The sequence below is a fragment of the Athene noctua genome, chromosome 12 (assembly GCF_965140245.1).
Source record: "Athene noctua chromosome 12, bAthNoc1.hap1.1, whole genome shotgun sequence".
NCBI classification, from domain to species: domain Eukaryota; kingdom Metazoa; phylum Chordata; class Aves; order Strigiformes; family Strigidae; genus Athene; species Athene noctua.
The window spans coordinates 10,650,443-10,670,813 of NC_134048.1; the positions used below are offsets into that span (position 1 = coordinate 10,650,443).

The following is a 20,371-nucleotide window of genomic DNA, read 5'->3' on the forward strand; positions in this document are numbered from 1 at the left end:
AAGGATATCTCTTTGAAATAAGGTACATATTTCCTAATCCACACGAACATGATTTTCACAATTTGTTACAAGTAGTAGAAGGTATATGATACTCCTCTGTTGCAAAAACTTCCCATGACTGCTCAGTCTTTCAACATTCAGATGTGAGGTCATACATTCAGCTGGTCAAAATCTCTGTAAATCCAGTGACTTTAAATAAGATATGTCAGTTTGTACCTGCTGTAGCTCCAACCTTTAACTTTTCTAAATACAGAAAATGAATTTTAACTATTTCCAAGTTGTTCTATTAAGAAGCTTCACACGTCAATTATCCCTGGAATTTGCCTGCTACTGTATAGCTGTTTACAAGCAGAATCATAGTAGTTACAAAGTGCCTGAAGAAAAAGACCTATAGCAGTACTGAATAACCAGCAACTAATTAGTTTAATTAAAAACTTAAGTTTATTTGTCAAAAGAATATGACCAGTTTAATCTTTTATACCAAGTAGGCTATAGAAGCTATGGAGCCTACAGCAAAGATTTAACTCAACTACTCATGCATACAGTAGTGGAAGTGAGTCTTCCACTTAAAGCACCAATGTTTTCTACCTCTCACTGAAGGACTGAGGGAAGGCTTGCTATTTTACTCAACAGCACTGTTTAACTTAATGAACAGTCAAGCTAAATTCATTCTCTGATAAAAAACTACCCTAATCTGTAGGCCATACATTATTCATTATGATAATTTGGTCACTGTGAGGGAAGGACATATTCCAAGTTCCCACTGTGGATGCAGAGATGCTGTATGCAGATGTGGCATATGAGTGTGTAGAGAATAGTGTATTTGCAGGAGATTACAGTGTCTGTGGAAATCTAGCTGTATCTATATTCTCTCTTGTTGACTGCCAATCATATTTTAAGTAAAGCTATCTCAGTTGAAATAGAAAATGTTTTCACAAAGCTGTGTGCTGAATTCTCCCTGTTCGTGTTTCTATTCTGTCTGTTTGTATTGTTTAAATCCTAAGGCTGTGCCAAGGACTATGCTCCTATCTTTACCATAAAAATGATACCTATTTTCTCTTTTACTACTAAATGTTCGTCACAATACCCAACCTTCACTTCTCTCAGGATTCCAAATCATGAAATATGAAAATTAATCTCATTCCAAGTCAATTCCCACATCAGAGATGGAAACTAAGAATGCTTTGCTTAAAGAGGAAAAGAAGTTCCGGTTATCAGAAGTTCCATAAAAGGACATGGAGACTGTGTTGAGCAATTCGGGCTAAGAAATCACAAAGAAAGTGCCTTGTTGTCCTGCTCCCTCCACCTAGAGCTCTGGGGCTGGTGAGCCTGCAATTCTGGTACCTGCATGGAGCTTTGTTCCAGAAGAGCCTGAAGCACCAGATTCACAGTGTTTCCAGAAAAGCTTCTTTCAGACTTGGCCTCTAGGGAGTATTAACTGCAATCTGGCCACTTGACATAGTCATGTAGTGAGGGAGGCTGAGGAAGTTCATGAGAAAGAATAGTTTTTATCTCTACTTCATGGTTTGGGTAGGTTGGATTTTAGGTAGGTCAGCTGTAGAAAATAGTTTATTTCCTATGCAACTGCTACTGCTATAGCTATCAGTGCGTGAATTATTCAAGTTGTGTACTTAAAAACTTGCCATGAAGTGATCACTGCTTAAAACCAAAACAAAGCTGAGTTTTCCTGTCTTTCCTAAGTCACGGAGGTACTGAAGCATACAAGAAAGAAATTATTAAAATAATACTACAGTTCTCATAAATAAAGCACTATAGCTGAAACACTAAGATTAAGTAGGGACTGAGCACACAAGCCTCAAAATGGGTATTCAAGACCCAGAAATCACTAGAGTAGCACAGATGAGTACTCCCAGCAGATAACTTTTCAGTCATCTTTACAGTACATGAAGGCCCCAGATTGCCAGCAATCAAACAGTCATTTCTGAAAACCATCCCTACGTTGAGATTTAAATGCCAGTCATGTTCCTGTGAACATTTACACTGTTTTCCACTGAATGAGATGATACCTGGTAACACAGCACCTAACTGTCATGCTGTGGATTTTACAGTCTGCCTTCTAGTTACTCAGCAACTCAGTGTCCTCACTGGTACTTGTCAGCCATTTTGAGTAAAGCAGCCCAAATCTTAAACCTCTTCACAGACTTCTAAAATGTTACATGGCAATGATGGTTTTGCATTAGTCGCTATAAAACTGCCAATCATAGCAGACTTGTTTATCTTCCAGTCATTCTACATCTTCCCCAAGATGTGCACTCACATTAGCTATAGCACCTTATCACATCATAAAGTTTAGCCCTTCATAGTTGAAACATCTCCTTTCCATATTTGCAGATTCAGCTGAATGTGACTTCAGAAAGTGTTTACTCAGAAACATTGAAAATGAAAATTTAACTTGGTTTAAGTTTTGTTTCTTTCCTGCAAGTTTGTGAAAATGATTTTTTAAAAAGCCCTTTAGAGTGCATTTATTGAGAGTGCTACCAATAAGACTTGTGGTTTGTAGTATTTACTGTTTTCCAGTTTGCTGTACTGAAAAATTGCAGTGCCATTTTTGCAGTGCACAACTGATTGGATTCGTCATGAGTGAGCATGAGGATTATTGTTCCTTTTTAAGTATTTCTAGTACCAACACAATGGCTCATGGCCAGTTGTCACCAAAATTACCAGAAACAGGGACCAGTGTTGGTGCCTAGCAAAGAACCGAAAGCTGAAATGTGGCACCCGGTCTAGAATCCAGTTCTCCAGCAGAAAGTTGAGGCACATTGGTTAAACAAGCTGATAAAGGATTTCTATCTTCAGAGCTATCAGAACAGACCGATGTAATTGTCCAAAACTGAATTACACCATAATATAAAACTTGTGGGCAGGGAGAGGAAATATATGCTGCCCCCAGGGAGGACAGCAAAATGTAGAGGGGTGAAACAAACTTGTATAGCCAGTAAAGAACAAGAGAGATAATTATGGAAACAAGCACACATCGTTCATTTTGAACAGCCTGATCCTGAAGTGCAGCATTTATACTTAAGAGAACTCTGGAGGAGTCTAAGATGTGATCAGATGATTCAAATAAGCCTCCATAACTTAAGATGGTTATTACAATTTTTTTTGAGCTGAAAGCTTGTATGAATATGCTTCCTTACATCTTGTTTACTGGACATTATATAATCTACTCATGTATCTCTTTTTACTGTAGTTATGGCTACTCATTTTAGTGGCAAGTGAAGGAAGGCATTAGATAGAAACAAACAGAAAAGGGATAAATATGTTCACATATTCTTCTGCATCTCTGCTACTTTATTTGAAATTCTCTAGCTATATCTAATTGTAAAAGGTGTAACCTTGGAATGAGGTGAGCCTCTGAAGGGTTATATTTTGGTTTACCTTCCTATCCTCTCCACTTCTTTCCCCTCCCAGCCCCTTCTCTCCTCTTTTTTAATTTGTTTTAAAACTGTTCTATGCGTCTCTACACATGAAATCTAAGACACTTGGTGCATGATTTTTGCCTGTTGCTATTACGCAGCTCCTACAGATTTCCACTATACCTGGGAGAGCTCAAGAGAAAAGAGTTAATAACCATTACTGAAATGTGATCCAACTCGGTGTTTTTTAGTGTGAGTTCTCTTCATTTTTTCTGGCTGTGTTTTATTGTATGGAACTGTCATCTGTTACTATTATGTAATTTCGCTTCCCCAGTAAGGTACACTACTTTTAGAAAAGATTTCTCTAAAATCTCACTATAAATTAACAAGAGGAGCAAAAAGCGTAATTCTGTTCTCAGTGAGTAAGATTAGGAAAACACGGATGCCCTCCAGCCTTGTATTTAAACAACATTAGCTAAAAAAACCCAATCCTATTGCTCAATTAGATTTGAAAAATGACATAAAGATTCTTGTTCTATAATACCCTATGAGGTGCTCATATTCATGGCTTTTCAAAATACTTGCACAATTTTTTTTATATTTTGTCAGCATGGTAATTTCACCCAGAAGGAAGTCACTTCTGCAATCAATCATTTGTGATGTAGTCATCTTCACATCACTATCTGACAGTGTTTAAAAACAAACATGTGAGGTGCTAGAAATGTCAGCAGTTTTGCTTATTGAGTAACCCTCCTGAGTATTTTTTTGAGGTTTAGAATACCTTTATTTGTCTACAGATGTGAGCTTTAAAATTTGAGTTAAACGGAATATAAATCCTCATTAGAATTAAATCTGTCAGGAAATGTTTTCGTTCTTGTCTTCTATGTCTCAGTACACAGCAAAGCGCTATAATGTGGTATTCCTAGTGTTGGGCTGGGAGTCAGGAACATTGAATGCTTACCCCAGTTAAAGGATTAGTGTCCTTCTACTTGCTATGATAAGCCAAGTTCTATCATCTCTGCATGTAAGTATAAACCATTTTTACAACATAACTAGGCACATAAATGTGCCTTATTATTTGTGTTTGGTGAAGATGGTGTTCATGGTGAAGACATGATGGTAAGCCATCTCATTACAGAGGAAGAAACAATCACTAACCATGCCTTAAAAAATGACATTGCATTGCTGGGAATCTCACTTCCATCGTACTTATCAGCAATATTATAGTCCACATCTTTGGTAAACAAAATGGGTCAGATAAACCCTGAATGATTAGGGAGCCAGTCAAAAATAAAATAAGTATAGGTTTATTCTGAGTATATTCTTAATTCTTGCTTCTTTCAGATCACGGATCATTACTGAAATGTTTATTAGACAGAAATGTGTCTTGAAAGAGCTGAATGAACAGAAAATAGTTGCTTGATACATATGTCTTTAATTAACTTATCATGAAGCTAACTCATTCACAAAATGAGTGTAAGCAAATGGTGAAAATTAAACTGGTTTTCCTTGGGTTTTTTTAAACAATGCTTCTGATTTAACTTAATTTTTAATGCATGGTAACCAATAGTAACCCATGTGTTCCCACATAAACCAACATATCATGCAAGACGCTGTTTGCACTCATGCTCATAAAACAGACTGTGCAGGGGTGGATGTAGAATTTAGTTCTGATAACAGGGTAGATGTGTGATACATTAAGAATGTAAGTGGCAAGCTAATGTCTCTATGTCAGCTGAGCAGGAAAATTGTCAACAAGTGTGCCTGAATTTCCCCTATGGAATTTATTTATTTATTTTGATGAAAAGGCCTATGTTGGTTTTGTTGTGGAATTCTGTTGGACTTTCCTTGGTGGTTGGTACTATTGGGATGGCTTCATGTCAGCATTTCCCTAATTCTGTGGGGCATATGAACATCTTAGCTTCTGGATAAGGATTGTACTGTGCTGGATAAGGATTACCTCTGCTGTTAATACGTACCCAGGTGGGGTTATTCAATGGCAATGTCACCTCATGCCTTTACCCCTCTATACTGCATCCCATATCCACTTCTCAAGGCTCCTGCTGTCATACTAGGCTTATGTTTCTCTGCATTACGTAACTATGTAGATAACTCATTCTTCACAGAGTCACTGCTTGTTACTATTGTCTATATAAAACTATGGGTGTACCATACAAAAAGTCAAACAAATTAGCCATAGATCCCTGGTCAATTAGTGAAATTGCTGTGGCAGCTAAACCAAGTAAAACAAAGCTGTGGGCAGGTCAAGAAAGTTCAGACCCAGCAGGCCTGACAACCCTCTGTCCTGAGGCCTTGCAAGCTCAGTGCAAAGATTATGGCCTGTCATTAGCAATGGCAATGTTGTGTTGCAGGGCTACATGCTACAGTTCACAAATATTCCTTCCAAGGCAAATATAGATGCAAAGCTGCTACATCTTCCTTTCCTATTTATGCCCCACTATGACAAATGTTTTGGAATATAATTTCAGAAAGGAGTAGTATAGTAAAAGATGTAAAATACATACTTTGGATATCTATTCCATAGGAAGAAAATCTCACTGTTAAGTGTATTTAGCTTTTAATGCAAGAACTTCAAAATCTTTTTCTGAAAAATGCTAAGTTGTTTTAATGGTGTTAACGAATAAATAATACGGTGACTCTGTAACTTTATTTTAATGAGAAAAAAATGTGTATGGGTTCAGTCAGTGTCATTTCTCTCTTTTTGGCCTATCAGTCTCCAATAAGTAAAATGTAAAACACATAACATGCAAATTCTACCTAGCTCTGAAATTTTTGACATTTGAGTGGGCTAGGCATAATGATCACTGCAAAGCCTATCTTCCCATGCCTTATATTTAAATGTGACTATTAAGGCTAGTCAAAACACCAGGAAAATAGGAGCAATTTGTATTTCACACACATACAAACATATATTTCCCAGACTTCTTTTTCCTCCAGAAATATTTTGGCATACCTTTTTTTACTATCTCATCAATAGAGTATAATTTTATTTTATAAACTGTCATTGTTCTTACTATGATCACAGAAGTTTGTCTTTGTAAAAGGAAAGGAACCTTTAAAGAGAAAGCTACTAGAAAGTTGTAAGTAGATAGTATTCAGAGATGGATGCCTCATAACTCAAAAAGAGGGCAAGAATCAGAACTATAACCGAGTACAAGCAGAAGCTAAGAGTGGGTTTGATTAATGTGTGGAACTGGCTACAAGGGTCAGAAATATCAGTAGATGTAGCCATAAATATATTACAGAAACATTATTTTGAAAAACTGCATTGGAAACCAAGTTTATAAGGTACAACTATGACCGATTTATTTCTGAAATTCCTGGAGAGGGAGAAACCACATTAAGGTCTAGGAGATGTCAATTCATGTAACTAGAGTTTCAAAATATGTTTAGAAATGGAATACAGAGTGCAGAAGATACTACAGAGAATGATACAGAAAGACATACATAGGTAAAAATGCTTCCTTCAGATTATGTAAGAGGATAGGGTTTTTTTCTCCTCATCTTCATTGCAGCTCTACACTGTGGTTAAATCAAAGGATCCACTAAATATGCTGCAGAGACTGTTTCAGATGTAAACCAAAACATCCACATATTCAGGCCACAGTTTCCAGATCCCCAGCAGGTGTTCTTGGTCCTTTTTCTGAGCTCTATGAATCACCCACCATGGCGTGTCAGCAAAGCTTTAAAGGTGAATCGGTACAAGACCAAGTAGTGATAGGCAGCTGCTACCATCTGAACAGGTCATCTTGAACTAGTTCATTCCCAGCTGTGGGGGCTCTGTTTAAGAGGTGTGAGCACCAGCTACATGTGTCATTTATGGAGATTGTACTGTTTGTGAGCACTGAAACAAAATCCATTAAGATACTTAGGGCAGCCACACAAAGCATCCTGGCTACTAAGAATAAGCTAAATGGCAAAATGAAGATGGTTTCAGACCCTAGCTGCTATAAAAAGACACCATGTGCTTCATGGATTTTGTTGGTCCTTTGAGGATCTTATCCAAACTTAAAATTCTTAACCAGGAACTTTTTAAAAACAGGAAGAGTCTTTTCATGACTCAAGCAGATGCCAGATGGGACCATCAGGTGAGAACAGAGACCTGAAAATTTGGAAAGAGAGCAAACCCCTGAAATTAATGGAAGCAAAGGGACAATAAGGAGGTTTTACTTATCACAGCATACTTCTCACATGGATAAATTAATCTTCAGTTTCCCTTGCTACAGCTCCAGCAGCTTTTTGTGAGCTACAGACTTATGCAAAATGGTGGAGTATTGATGAGAAGAAATCGCACTGGAAGCCACTGAAACAAAACTTCTACATGCAGTTTATCCTCCTGAATCCCTGGGGAATTTGGTGAACATACCTCAAAATAATTTGTTAAATAAAGAACAGGTGCTATTCCAAGCTCTACAGTTTTCCAGGAGACATTAACAGTGAAATAATTTAGAAGAGAGGACATAACCAGAATACGCTTGCTGGCAATATTGGCATTTTTAGCTTATATCTGTCATTTTCCAGGATTATGCTTTTCATACTGCCAAGTGCTCGGTGTTCTGATCCTGGTGCAGAAAACCATGTTGGTAAACATTTGAACAGAAGTGAAAGTGCTTTCCTTGATGAAGGCTTGAATGCTAGAATCCATGCAGAATTGAACCCCAGTTTAGCTGCCTCAGTTTCCCAAGGTGTTATTGCAGACATGTCTCTGCTGAAGAAATGCATTCTTCACATGCTGTCTGGAATTCTTGCAGGTAAACTAAAATGAGAAGTTGTATTTAAAATACATACTATTTATGGTTGGGCATAATTTGACTATTAAGCTTCTGGGTTTTTTCATTATATCCTTTTATTAGTATTTTATTGAGGAGCTCGGAACATTGCATATGCAGGTAACAATTCAGATAACAAATGTTTCTCATTTTTTAATCTGAATATATATTGCAATGAATTTAATCACCTCTGCTGCTTATCTACCATAGAGAGATTGAAAGACACAGTGCTTTGAGGACCATTACAAAAGAATTGATTTTACAGATATAGTATGTTTCCTCTTTATATTTTTCTTCCTTAACAAATTATATAATTAAAGCTGCAAACAATTTTCTCTTCTAATCCTCTCCAAAAGCCATCATATACTCAGAACTTTTTCAGAGTTACCAAGTGAGCTGAAATTCTTGGCTTCTGCCAAAGATTAATTTTATTTCAAAGCTTAAAATAAAATTCATTTTTTGAAATCTGTAAGGCTAAAATTATTCCTATTCCCTCTTAAAATCAAATCTATACAGGGTTTGTTTTCACACATATAATCCCTAGATGACTGAATAGTAAATTCTGGAACTCATTATAGAAATAATCCTCATTAAGAAGCATACCCAGAGTAAAACTGACGGGATATTAAGTAGTTAAAGTGTATTAAGTGGGTGTGAACGTGGTTAAAGTGGTTGGATAATAATAGCAAATAATTTGGAATCGCTTAATTTAATGTCTGAGAAGTTAAGTCTTTCTAGAGGCAGTGGTGGCATGTTATGGGAGGAAAGAAACACTGTCCTTACCTGGGTGAAATAGAGGTATCTTACTTTTATAACCTTTTGATATCAAGGAGGCAGCATTGTAAATCTGTAACACACTAACCAGTGGCAGAGAAGAATATTTTCATTTTGTTTACCATTGCCTCTTAAATATGGTGTTCAGAGCCTTATTAGTTATGCTGGACTTGGAAGTTAAGAATTTGTGGTGACTTTAATCTTATGTGCTGCATTAGAACTTTATTAAGGTTTTAAGTTGGTTTAAGTGCATGCTTTAAATCTTTAAAGCAGCTTAGTGGGTTTTTTAGCATCTCCTTTGTAAACTAGGGAAATGAAAAAAAATGTTATTGATGTAATGTTGATTGTCCTTGCCCCAAAGTGGTTACAAATATCCAGTATGTTTATTCAGTGTGATGCCTGTTTGATGCTAGTTAATTATTTTGGCTCATTAAAAGAGCAGCAATATTTGTGATTGTATTCTAAGGTCCTCCGAGTGTTTTACCACTGGTAACCTTCACCTCTTCCAAATCCTTACCTTCTAAGAAAATAATGATTCCTTTACTACGTTACAAAAGAAAATCTTAATACTCTGACATATTTGGGTTCACAGCCCTCACACGCTGTAGGAACAAAATGCATCATTTCAGTTATGTATGTAGAAGCCAAAAGTTGGTTTTAGAGTCTTCAAGTTCAGCTGCTAAGACAGTTCTTGGCGGTGCAGATATTATTATGAGGATCACACACCTCATCTTTTTTTCCATGCCATCTTACAGCGTGACCACTCCTCCAAACACAGTTACTTATTGTGGTGAGTTACTCTGTCTGCTTCTCTCTCCTTTTACTGCATAACTGGGAGCTACTAACAGCTTTTTCACTTCTGTTCTTACCTGAGTGTGGCATTTCCCTTGCCTCTAACTTCCAAAACATATATGCAGGCTATCTTCACTTCATGCAAAAAGTTGCCCTGTGTTTGTCATTTTTGTTCATTTGATCATAATACCTCATCTTTCTGAATCCCTGCACTGGTTTTCTCTTTAAGTAATAGCAGGCTTCTTGTCACTATGTTAAAAATGCTGTATAATTCCAGTCTTCATAATTCACTTTTATATCTTCTTCAGTTCTCCCTCCTGTTCACAGTAACTGTACAGCCTGTCTGGGCTTGTAGCTGAAGTCCTTACTCTCTGTATTAAGTGATTCTTAAGAGTTATCAGTGATATCATCTGTAGCAAGTCAGGCTGACTGTAATTTTAATTGTGTATCAGTTATTTGGTGGCATTCTTCATTCACTGACATATGTGTGCTTCTTTGCCTTTGGTGTGGTATCTGTTTTGGCAATGGTTTCACAATTGTTTTGAAACTATTGGCCATTACCACAAATGAGCATGAGCTAATGATCTGCATATAGAATTTTATTACTGATTTTTTAGGATCAGGTGATTAATTGTCTACACACAGAGGCAGTTTGACTGCCTAAACTTTGGAAGAATGGCTCTTAGGCCTGGGAAAGTGAAAACCAGAGATGTTGTTTAGAACAGCAGAAGAGGAAAGATGATTGCAGGCTCCTTGATGATCTGTTCTCCTTTGCCTGATCAGTATCTGCTATATACCTGATTGAAGCCTTGTTAGTCTTAAACTGCAGCGTGAAGTCTTTTGTGTCTTCATCAGTTTTTGGAGAGGAAAAGCAGAGTGCATTCTATACCACCCTTTCATAAGATGGGCAAGAAATGACTGATCTCTTTATCTGACCATTAAGAGTATAATTCATTCTGGTTTGGTGACACACTTTTTCCAGCTTTATCAAACATTTGCATAGATCAGTAGGTCTCAGAAGTGCATTATCACTTAATAATATATTGGATAATATATTGATTAGTTTTGTAAAGCTTTCTAGCATGTTCTCATTAATATTAATTGTTCTTAATTGTTGTCTTTTTCATTTTTTCCCCCTTCTCTTTTTCTCTCTCTTGAAAAATAAGGGAATTAAATGAAAGTGGAATTCAGTAGATAATCCTCAGTCTGTTGCAGCAAGCAGATTTCTGTTTAGATCTGAAGATATTTTACTACAGATTAACTAAAGCTTCATATGACCAAAACATGCTATTTGTGTTACACAATATAATGTTGAATCACTACTGAAAGAAAACATTCATTTTCTCCTATCACCCACTGTTTTCCAGGGAATTCTGTCAGAATGTTATTTGGGGTATGCATGAGATCCTATTTAAGATGCATTTCTCATCAATGTATAGAACCATAGATATTTTTCTGTATAACATGGAGCATTCAAAAAGCTTAAGTTGATAAATAGCTCAGAAAAAAGCTAGCCTCTCACCATAAGAGTTCACACCAAAGTCCAGGATGACATTCAGTAAAACATACAATTTCATACATGATTACATGCTTCTTTTGGAAAGAGGTAAAGCAAGCATAAAAACTAGCTATCTTCACGTTACATTCCTTCCAAATGCTCATTATTATCCTTCATTTTTAAAAATAGCTTTTTTCCATATATTGATGTTTTATTTCTGGTAATAATCTGTATATGTTGGTTTAGGTTTTGTAAAAGTGCTATTTCTTCAATGTTTTGCTGGGTGTCTGCAAACAGATTAAAGTTTTGTCTTGTAAAAGTAATATTTAGTTTCATATACAATGGCCAAATTTCACAGCTAGGCCTACACATTGTGTTGTACTTTACTGAATATGTGTGAAAATGTCCTTCCACTAAATCTGAAAAAATAAACTGATCCTGTAGATAAGAAAATCTGACTTACACATTAGTGATTTTCTCCTTAATGATAATCATTTGTTGTATTGAGGTTCTTGTATAAGTTACAGAAGTTCTATTATCTGCTATAACTTTGCAGTAATCGTAATGATTACTCTGGGTTACATCAGCTATATATCGTGCCATGTATTTTGCATCTGGCAGATGTCAATAGTGGAAGCTAAGAGCGTAAAATCAGGGCAAGAATATAGTGATGCTTCCCTGATAAAAGCTCTCCGCTTCCAGAAACATGCAGCTAGAGATTTCCTGTAACGAAATGTTACCACTGAGTTTAATGGACTTTGAAGTATTTGTTTTGAAGCTGTATAAATCTTTGGGCTTTGCATTACCTCACTGATTAGAAAGAAAACCATTTTCTTAGGTTTTCAGGCAGACGATGACAATTTCATTGGGTGCTCTATGCCCTTTATATAAGAGAAAAAAAGTAATGCTTCTGTAGTCAACTTTTTCCCATGTTCTTAGGACATCACATGAAGAAACATTATGCAGCTGAGGTAGTCATTTACATGGGAAGGTGTTTGCTATATTTCTCTTCTGCTTATGCAGCCATTGGTGGTTTTCAGCAGCATTAAAGCCTCCCTTTTTTGACAGTAGCTGTGTTAAAAATATTACGCAGTTATATAAATAAGAGGATATCACTGTGTGTCAGACTGAATACCCAATATTCAGTCTGACAAGACTCGCATATTAATTTCCTGTCAACTATACAAATACCCCCGAATCACACTAGATGTAATCCTCACTGTTCTCTCAATAGCTTTCTTCAACCTACCACCTTCGCCCCTCTTTTACCTCAGTTTGTTTCAGCCAGTTGGCAGGTGCTGGGACTTGTGAAAATATGTACCCACTATCTCCCTCTTCCCACTCTTTTTTCATATGGATGAAAAAAAAAAAAAGATAGTTTTTGTAAATTTCTCACATTGAAGGAGATGGTTACACATTCTGATATAAATGAATTTCTAACCACTTCATATGACAAGTTTAAAAGCAAGTAATATTATTTTCTTGTTTCCAAAGATAAAATGAAATGCTGTTTTCTCCACCTTCTGGTTTAGTGCAAAGCTGAATTTCTTCTTAATTGGACGAATCAAACAAGCAGGTTACTTCTGGACATCACAAATAGAAACTGGACCCATTTCAGACAACAGGAAAGCTCCTACTTACTGCACTGGAGCTCTTCTGAGCCAGGAGCTCACCTAAATAAAATGTCTTTAAAGACAATACGCCTCTACAGGTGTGCACACTAGGTAAATCCAGGCTCTCACGGTATGCTTTTTATTAGCATCATGACAGTTTGGGCTATAACCCAGTATCAAAAGGAAGCGTGCAATGAATGTTAAGTTTTAAGTCATCAGAAGTCAATCATCATATTGAGTCTGAAGTCTAAAAAAATCAGTGCCTTTAGAAGAGACACTTTATGCTGTTCCTTTCTCATCTCCCTTTCAACTAAAATAGCTCTTCACCCTGATTTTAGTGCTTTGGATATATTCACTAGGGACAACTGTAGTCCCTAATTTCGTAAGTGCTGAATAAGTTCGGTTTTAGTCTCATTCTATGAAACAGGCTCTTCCTTACCTGATAATAAATACAGTTATCTGACTATGGTGATGGACATTTTTTCTGCAATTTATGCTTATTTCCTGGTACCTTCTGCAGTCTTTTTATTCATCATATAATGAATGTATCTTGTTCTAAGTAAACAACCTCCACCTTTGAGCCCAGAAGCATACATCTACTTCCAGTGAAGTTACCTGGACAACTATTTCTATCATCACTTGTCATATCTTTTCTAAAAAGAGATAAACAAACATGTCTCTTTCTCTTTTACTGCCACAAAGTCTCCCTAGTTCTTGTTCAGGACTTCCATTCACAGAAAACAAGCTCGTGGAGAAATTCCTTTATGTCCAGGGGCTCAGGCCAAAACCCGCGTGCCACTTAAGATCAATTTACATTACAGTCAAGTGGAGTGTAAAGTTTAAGCTAATCTTCTATATCGAATAAAAAAGAAGGAATGAAGAAAAAAAGTCTTCAGAGGTATTGTAAATCAGTTAGCTGGAATGTAGGTTGAGAGCTATCTGCAAAAAGTAAAAGCATTATGCAGTGTAAGAAACACTTCTTGAAGATTCTTACTGAGTTATAATTTAACTTTGGGTTATTTCCCAGTTCTTACTTATGAACATATAACTACCTGTAAGAATTTATACTGTATAGGTCCTGGCTTTTCCTTCAGCAACCGCCTGACTTCACTGGGTCAGAGATTACCGAGAGGATAAAACTAGGCCCGTCATGTAAAGAGATTCCTAAAACTGCTGAGATTTTCAGCATTAGGTATAGGATAGGGTGTTGATTTCTTAGCAGACGTAACTAGGAAAACAGGCAATCAAGCCTTACCATCTGTGTTAAAGGGAATTTATATTGCAATAAATGTCCATTTAAAAGGTACAACACTAGATAGGCTATGAAGCATGAAAAATAAATTTAAAAAACCCCTTCCGTTCGAACATCCCTATATCAATCATTTTTTTAATGTGTGTATTTGCTAAGCCCAAATCCATATAAAGCAAGCCCCCAGCTAGCATTGTATTCTTCACTGCCATTCTCACATGATTTACCTTTTTTTCTGTATGAGACTCTAAGTGGGGCTGCAGGTACAGCAGTATGTAAAGCAGCAGTTCAGACTGTACCAATGAAGCAGAGAACCACAGTACACTGTAGTTATTCTGTTGAATGCTTAACAATAAAAAAAAAATCTTAATTATCATCCTAAGAGAAACTTTGAATCTAGTAATATAGTGAACTTTTATAGCTAGAGTGGCTGGACATAACAAGGGAAAGGCTCCAGGGTACTGAGCTAGCTTCAAATGAGCCAGTACATCTCCACACTGCAGGACAGTGCCAGTCAGAAGTACTGACCTTAAAACTGCCTCTGCTTTGGAGCCTACTTTAACATATTTTCTGGTTGCCCAGAGAAGCTGAGGCTGCCCTCTCCCTGGAAGGGCTCAAGGCCAGGTTGGACAGGGTTGTGAGCAACCTGGGCTGGTGGAAAGTGTCCTTGCCCATGGCAGAGGGGTTGGATCTATTTGATCTTTAAGGTCCCTTCCAACCCAAACCACTCTATGATTCTGTCTCTGCAAGGTACTGTACTGACCAGTACAGATATACTCTAAAAAGGCATAAGAGGCAGAATATGAAAAAAAAATCAACCTTGCTATAATTATGCAGGTGTACCTGTTATTGCTCACCTGTGTCTAATGCTTCATCTAATCCTTTAATAATTCATGCTTTCAATTCACAATTCAGTTCTTTGTTGGAGAAAGTGGTGAGAGAAAGTTTTGGAGAAAGTATATAAGAATTTAATTGTACTGGGACTGATATTTGGACTCAGTTTCCTTTGACCAGACATTTGTTTCTTTTCTTTTCATGTGTTCACTCCTATCAGAGTCTTCTTCCCTTTTAAATTGTTGTGCAGCTGTTGTAGAATTTCTTGACATAATGCCAACAGAGCAAATGTAGCATAAAGAGGAAAACTATGCGACCACAACCCAAATCAACGAGATCTTTTTTCCATATCATCACAGTTTTAACTTAAAACCCAAAAGCGTGATTTGGATGGCATGAAGAAGACATACAATATGAATCATATGGGAAATACTACTTTAAAAGAGTAGAATCGTTGCCTAAGCTATTTTTACTGTACTTAGTTTCAATAGGTTTTTTATTAAGAAGTTTCACTTCTCGGATTTTTAAGGATTCAAAGTTTCTGAAAGACTTTCTAGCATCACTTTGCACATTCATTAGAGTATTTTGAAAGGCGTGAATTTTGGCATGCAGGTTTTGATTAGGTGGTAGAGTCTAAAGCACTAGTTAAAGGGCTTAATACACATCTCCAAATCATTATATACTTTCAAGTAGGGAAACTGTCTGTAATCTTTTTTGCCCCATCAAGTCATTAGTAATGAGATAGTGGGAATTTTACTTAATTGGTCAAATCTACTTTAGAGCAGTGGTTTTGGTAGTCTTTTTATTACAATAATAGTTGTTTCAAGTTTGTATCCCAGCATTACAGCTGATAGCAGTCAGGAATGCACCATGGCTATGAAAAACTCCAAAGCAGTCTCACCCTCCTTTCTACCCCTGAAATGTTTCATTCGAGAGCTGATCCTGTGTCCATACAGCTCCCACTCTGCTGAAACAAACACTGTAGTGAATAGGCCAGTCAGCATTAACTACTCAATTTCATAGTATCATAGACAAGGATAAAATCATCATTTAACAGCACCTAGATTCACATCTTCTGTCATGACACTTCTTTAAAAGAAACCATTTCTTGTTAGTTGAGAAACTGTCTATTGCTGAGGAACATCTTATTCCGGTAATGCTACAAGTGACTTCAGTGGGACCTCTGACAATATTTATTCGCACTGTGTCCATATGATTTTTTATGACAATTTGTTAAAGCTAAGGACTAGGCAGAAATAACTAATAAAACTTATCAGTAAATAGTGTGCAGAGTATAGCTTTAAATCTATCCGAAACTTTGCTGGTGAGTGAGCTCTATTACATGTAACGTGCTATTTATCTATTACATGTTCAATAAGTGTAATCAAATACTTAGTTCCAATTAAACACCTTATTGAAGTGTGCAAATATTAAACTATTTTATTTACATTTATGCACAATTTTCAGAAATTTGGAGTTCGGTTTGACTCATTTGCACTGAGACACAGCTTCAGTCAATATGATGGACTGCACTGTGCTGCTCTACTAGTCTGAGTGATACGATGATGGTGGAACTTTATGCAAGAAGTTTGCAGTATGGTTATGAATGTCAAGAAACAAATTGGAAGAAAGCACTTCCTAAAACTTTAGTGTGCACAATTGTAACGTCATACTCTGTGCATGTAATAAAACTAATGCGTAAAATTGTTGTAAAGGTGAAATACTGCAGTGTTGTAACATGACATTTGTTATGAGTTCATTCAAATCATGTTTTGCTGAAGTTAATGCCAGAATTTTAGCTATTGCCATTAATGCCTGAATGATGCTTTAACTTTCTCTAATCTTCTAAATATCAACAATTTTGCGACAATTTCTCTATATAGTAATTTTTTTTTGTATTAATAAGGGGAAAACTTCTGCACAGTATTGGTAATCAATTTTTATGTGTTCAGTTACTTTGATCAAATTCTGAAAATACTTAAACATTTGTGTGTGTTCTGATTGATGTCAACACAATTATTCACATGCATAATATGGAGCACATATGTTAAGTGTTCAGTTGCATCGACCTTTCAGAATTTCAGTGTCCAAGACAAGTGACATAACACAATTATATTGCCCTCCTTCTGAAGTGTTTGAGTTTTTAACAAAAAAAACCCCTTTCATCTTGGCTATAAATAAATGGTATCGAAGTTCAACTTTGTAACTGTGTCTTGGTCCATGAGTTTCCAAAACTGATGGTAAAGTTTCTTCCACAACAGAAGGAGAAAAGATTATTAGAATTCAAGTTGTATTTGCATGTTGACTAATTTAAAATATTTTTGTAAAGCACTAAGGCTAATTTTCCCCTTTACTTGTAGCTTTTCAATATTGTTTCTCTGAATATAATTTATTCTTTAAAATTATGAGGTCAGGAAGCTGTCAGAGAAAACCATCTTTGCTATCAGATGGCTATGAACAGAAAACAACCTTTTGCTGAGAAAACTTTAATTTACATTATGAAGAGTTTCTTTTAAAGCTTATGAAATCATTTTGGCAAAGGTCCTCTCGGGCTATGTTATTCTGAAAGATGAGTGAAAAGAAGGAAGCATGTTAAAATAAATATCTGGGATTATTTTTAGTGGAAGTTTTATGTCCAAATAACCTGAGACCCTGTGTTCATGAAATCCTGTGAAAGCTCATTTTCCACTGCTATATTCACACAGTAATCATAGATGATTCTGAAAGAGTCAGAGATACCTTGCACCTGTGATCTTACTCTCAATAACGAAGTACCCCTCCTGGTAGGCTCACCAAGCTTTATTTTACTTTCTAGTCCATTTTTAACCATTTAAAGTTTCTTTTCTCAGAAATTCTTCACCAAGTCCTTTTTTTCTGTGAAGAAAGTTACTCTAAAAGCCAGCAACTTTTAATTTCCCTGTTCAATAATTTTGACCTTTTATTTTATTTAGAACTAAAATCCTACCACTGCAGCTACAAAGTCTGATTTTTCTTAAACAAACAGAAAAAAACCAACTTTTTAGTATGGTAGTGTCCAGGTAAAAAGAGGGGAGAAAAAGAAGGTAAACTTGAATGAGGAGCCTGTATGAATACAGCATTAACAGTAGAAAAGAGAGGGCACTAACTTCTCTAATGTACCAATGACAACATGGCTTATGCAGCTGTGAGGAAAAGTCTGTTGCCACTTGGAAGGCCAGGCACTTCGCAGTGCAATGCTACTTTCTCATCTAACCTGTTAAATGCACAGTCCACAGTTTTTTTTGCAAGGATGTCTGGTTCAGCGTAATGTTTGGCACCGCAGCAATACTCACTCCCCCCTCCACTTTCTACTCGTCTACATATAAACTCCTTCTTCCTCTGCTAAGATTTTGACTTCTTTACATTTATGTGTACAGTACACATATGCAGCATGCACAGGTTGTCCTCCAACAGTACATGTGTCAGGGCGGGGGTAAATGCTATTGTAAACAGTCATCTCGTATGATCAGCGAACACTATTACATCCCACTGCTTGTTCTATCAGTATTAAAAGCATTTCCGTCAGTGGGAGATGCAGGCAGCACCTGGCTGCCTGCCTCGGGAGGGTTGTGCAGAGATCTGCATCCCTGTCCTCGGTGCCCGATCCCCGCACCGGCTCTCGGGGACGGAACACGGGCACAGCGCTCCGGAGCCCACAGCCCAGGCACAGCCATGATGGGGCTGCTTAGGTGCAAACAAGCATGAATGCACTGACATTCTGCCCACAAAACACAGCTGTATTATAACTCCATGCACTGTAGCAAACAATAATTCAGAGAGAAAAGGCTTTGCTAATACGGCATTATATTCTATGAAACACCCGGCATGTACCACCATCATACACACCCGCTGCTTACCCTCCCTGTCCATTTCAGAGCGACAACAATCGTAAGAGAAATAAAACATTGTAAGATCTCAGCTGCTAGGAGATAGATGAATGTAATGCCGCTACCCAAACCTTCGGCATTCTCACCACAGCTCTGCAAATTTGCAAACAGATTCTTCACCCCCCAGCCCTCCCTCTCTCCCCCCACCCCCCCCGCCCCGCAAACAGAAACAGAATCAGAAAGCACATCTTACCACTGGATGAGAGAGAGGAACAGAAGTGCCCACACCATCATTTTGAGAGAAAATGCAGGATTCAAGAATGCAGTGCTCCCCAGGCTTGTTGGATTTGGAGGAATCATCTCTTTTTCTCCCCCCCCTCCCCAGTTTTTTTCCCCTTTCCTCTTGGTTGCAGATGGATCCGTCCCCTTCTTTAATTTTTTTTTGGTAGTGGTTCTCCCCCCTCCCTACCAGGTCCCGTCAGTGGGATGATACATTGCGCCCAGCTGCAGGAATTAATATGCAGGGGGACAGAAATTAGATCTGCACAAGCCCTTTGCAGATATAATCAGAAAACGTCAGCTCAGGCAGCAAGCAGCAGCTTCCAAATCTAGGGGAATAATATAATGGGGAGAAAAGAAAAAAAAAAACAAAGCCACAGAGACTCACTGAATAAAAGCAGTTAAGCAAAGAAATACATACACATGCATACATTTACAGAACCGTTCACACGCATGCAACAAAATCCAATTAAGCAACAGAAAGAGTAAACGAGAGAAAAGAAAGAAAAGAAAAGAAAGAATAAAGCAATGGAGCTTCTGCCTGAATGCAGATTAACTCTGAGGTCAAAGTGGAAATGATGCACTCTGCTGCAGCACAGATTAACACATGCGTGGTGTCAGCCGGGGTGCTTTTTAACCTTTGATTACACATATGCAGGCAGCCTGGATTTTCATTTTGGAGGCGAGAAGGATTTGGCAGGCATAAAAAGGGAGGTTGGAAGGAAAAGCTTGCCCTATGCTGCTGAGCATCCTCATTTTTCTAAACAGCCTGGAAATCGTGATTGCAAAGGGAAAAAAATGAAAGGATGGATGGGGGAGTGGAAAAGGGAGGGATGGTTGTTGCTAAGTAACTCAGGAAATGGGGAAAGCAGCATTGGTGGAGTCCGTATGAATGAGGTGATTTAGTGTGTGATAGGATTAGGGGGAATATGCAAGGTTTTTATCTCCCCTCCCCCTAATAAAATCAGGCTACACAGGCACAGGAAATGCTTCCTGGCCAGAGGGGAAACACTAGATCGGTATAAAAGCTGGACCTTGCCAAATTTTAGAACCAGAATCCCAAATGCCATTGTCCAAAAATGCAATTTAGCAGCTACTAGTGAAGTAAAAAAATCAGGGAATCTCATGATTTCCCAAAGTAAAAGCACCTCACTCTAAAATAGGTACTTGGACCATGACCTACAATAACAAATTTTTTGACTCCCCAACTTTTTCTGCCTAAAACCAAAGCAAATATAGGCAGCATGAAGCCTCCTCAGTGCTGTGTATAAAATGGGAGATTGATGTGCAAACATAATCATCAGAAACTGGGAGTTGTGA

At 37.3% G+C, this 20,371-nt stretch overlaps 1 protein-coding gene across 2 annotated transcripts in view; it reads right to left on the reverse strand.

The window, feature by feature from the left end:
• The window catches only part of GABRG2 (gamma-aminobutyric acid type A receptor subunit gamma2), a 72,468-nt gene extending 52,640 nt beyond the window's left edge, over positions 1 to 19,828 (reverse strand). For both annotated transcript variants that reach the window (XM_074916439.1, XM_074916438.1), the window contains exon 1: positions 19,026 to 19,828. In XM_074916439.1, coding sequence (XP_074772540.1) covers positions 19,026 to 19,132 — 107 coding nt within the window. In that variant the 5' untranslated portion in view covers positions 19,133 to 19,828. The remainder of the gene's footprint in view (positions 1 to 19,025) is intronic.
• Between the last annotated feature and the right edge of the window lie 543 nt (positions 19,829 to 20,371).